Source organism: Volvox carteri, assembly GCF_000143455.1.
Source record: "Volvox carteri f. nagariensis unplaced genomic scaffold VOLCAscaffold_23, whole genome shotgun sequence".
NCBI lineage: Eukaryota > Viridiplantae > Chlorophyta > Chlorophyceae > Chlamydomonadales > Volvocaceae > Volvox > Volvox carteri.
In genome coordinates, this window is record NW_003307566.1 from 769,825 (window position 1) to 770,801 (window position 977).

At 53.0% G+C, this 977-nt stretch overlaps 1 protein-coding gene across 1 annotated transcript in view; it reads right to left on the bottom strand.

Moving 5' to 3' along the window:
* The window catches only part of VOLCADRAFT_91899 (uncharacterized protein), a gene marked incomplete at both ends in the record, with an annotated part of 11,448 nt that overhangs the window by 7,383 nt on the left and 3,088 nt on the right, over positions 1-977 (bottom strand). The window contains 2 exons of the mRNA XM_002951379.1: positions 41-68; positions 552-698. Coding sequence (XP_002951425.1) covers positions 41-68; positions 552-698 — 175 coding nt within the window. The remainder of the gene's footprint in view (positions 1-40; positions 69-551; positions 699-977) is intronic.

Below are 977 nucleotides of genomic sequence, written 5' to 3' on the forward strand. Positions count from 1 at the left end.
TTGAAGCCGCTGCCGTCGCGCGCGGGGACGACAAAGTCACCTCGGTTGATGGCGTCCACCAAAGTGCCCTGGGTGTGTGAGGATGGTAGAGAGTGGGGGTGGGGGTGGGATGGGAGTGGGGGTGGGGGTGGGAGTGGGGGTGGGGAGAGGTGCTATAGGCCTTTAGGGTTTTTTTTGCGGGGGCTCTAGTTGGCGAGGGTGGTGACGGTTATGGTAATGGTCATGGTTGTGAGTCAAACGTCTCCCAAAAACCCGCGTAAACAATAGATCGCCTAACAATACTAACAAACTCAAAGCGGGCACAGCTATATAGTAGGTTGTGTGAGAGCGAGTCAGTTATCGTGCAACTAAAAAGTCGGTAAAAGGACGTGTTTGTGGTTTATGTTAGTTGTTTGAACTATTTTATCGTATTTCCTATCAGCTACGTTCATATTCTCACACAGGTTTCTATTAAGTACCGTTAGTTAGTTAATTGGACGTAACGCTCGGACTCGCAGCTCTTCCCCCCCCCCCAACCCACGCACACACACCCCACACCCCTCCGCACCCACCTTGTCGCAGTACTCCATCACCATGACCGCGCAGACCAAGCCCCCGCTGATGGGTGGGGGGGTGTCCGGGGGCAGCTTCCGCAGCCGCCGCCGGCACGGCTGCGTCTCGTCGCGCTCCAGCAGCGCAGTGGGCCACTGCGCGTACACCTGTACGGACGCGCCGTACAATGGCTCAGATTTTATCACGCTGTGCCATATTTCCGTGATGATGGTGATGGCGATGATGATGATGATGATGACAGCAGGTACACAACATCAACATGCAGCCACCAACACACATACATGCATGTATACACAGACACGTTTTTTGCGCATTCCCATATTTTTCGTCGGTTTCCTATTTCTTTCGGTCAAGGTACTGAGGGACAGACGTTATCCTGAATACTTCCGTCTTACGGCTAAGATCATTAAATTGGCAGGTAGGTA